Below are 1,429 nucleotides of genomic sequence, written 5' to 3'. Positions count from 1 at the left end.
GCTTATTGTTGCTGATGTTAAGACTCGAGAGTATTTGATTGATCTCAAATCAGAATGTTCTGATCAGATGACTACAGAACCTAGACATACACTGCGTGCTGAACCTTGATAAATATATAAAGCAGTGTACACATGTATTTTGATATTAAAATATATTAAACAAATCTCTATTCTCATATAATTATTTTTTTTATTGTTTGAAATTATTTTGTATTGGTTAAACAATAGATTCACAATATTGTAATACCAATATTTCAATATTTGTTGATATAATCCAAATTAACATTCTTAACAATGTCCCAGTCATTAACCAAGTATATCAGTTACAATAAGTCTACACATAGTTCATAAATAACATATCAGGGAATTTTTTTACAAATACAAACATAAACCACTTTGAAACATAATCCAGCGAGCACCATCACCATCGTTCAACACAATCCCTTTCAAAATCAAAAACCCAGCAATTCCATTCACATCAATACCCTTCTCATTATTCTTCTTAAAGTGAATCCCACATTGGTGCTACAACTCCACCGAATCAAATTGAATAAATTTCAACATATCGACATTATCTTTCAACATCTGGTAGTTATGATTGTTTATATTCTTGAAAGTCCCAACCAGACACAAAACAACACCAGGAAACTTAGCATCCATGGCTATGTAATTATACATAATTCCACCTCTGTCAAAATATACCATAAGTGACAGGAAACGTCAAAGTCTAAACTGAGATTCCATTGTTACCACAAATGTTGCCATTTCAATCCTTTTTTACCAAATCTCTCTCTTCATCTTGCAGAATCAAACCCTCCAAGAAACTAAAATCTTCATCAGGAAATCTAGACTTAAATGCATCATGACACACTTCTCGAGTGTTCAAGAACATGTGTGAGATAAAATCAAAAGCTCTATCTCTTTCCTTTTCAAATGTAACAAGCGTAGATTTCAGTTTTCTGTTGGAGTCCAACAATTCTTTCTCCTTTCTTTCGAGAACATCATTTTCTAACTTTGCGTTTGAACATGATTGTTCAATAACCGATAATTTCCTCTTACAAAGCTTTGATTCATTCGTAGCTTCTGCCATCTGTTTCTCTAAATCCATTATTTCCTCTGTGATTTTGGTCTTGTGAGCAACAATTTTTTTTCTCTGTTTTCAAATTTGCTATGACTTTATTGGAGGCCAACCATCGCCTTCTGATTTCCAAATAAGCCATAATTCTCTGTTCCACAAACATGTCAAGAACAACAACAATAATGTAAATAATTTTTAATAAACTAAAACTAAACCAATTTCATCACTTTTAAATCATAGAATTCACCTCTTCTGATGTAAGTTCTTCAAGATCTTTTTTACTCATCACACACCTTTTTGCACTTGCTTCGCCTGATCAATGGTAACTCATCTATATCTTCATCTTTATGT

General features: G+C 32.1%; 1 protein-coding gene across 1 annotated transcript; it reads right to left on the bottom strand.

The window, feature by feature from the left end:
- Positions 1 to 372: 372 nt before the first annotated feature.
- Positions 373 to 1,108, bottom strand: LOC116104923 (probable CCR4-associated factor 1 homolog 10). Its single transcript, XM_031391350.1, has 2 exons — positions 782 to 1,108; positions 373 to 525 (listed from the first exon to the last, which is right to left on the bottom strand). The coding sequence occupies exons 1-2, from the start codon at positions 1,106 to 1,108 to the stop codon at positions 373 to 375; spliced, it is 480 nt and encodes a 159-aa protein (XP_031247210.1).
- Between the last annotated feature and the right edge of the window lie 321 nt (positions 1,109 to 1,429).

The sequence above is a fragment of the Pistacia vera genome, unplaced genomic scaffold (genome assembly GCF_008641045.1).
Source record: "Pistacia vera cultivar Batoury unplaced genomic scaffold, PisVer_v2 Contig489, whole genome shotgun sequence".
Lineage (NCBI taxonomy): Eukaryota > Viridiplantae > Streptophyta > Magnoliopsida > Sapindales > Anacardiaceae > Pistacia > Pistacia vera.
Note: the sequence above shows the minus strand (reverse complement) of the source record. Positions and strands in the feature narration are given on the sequence as shown.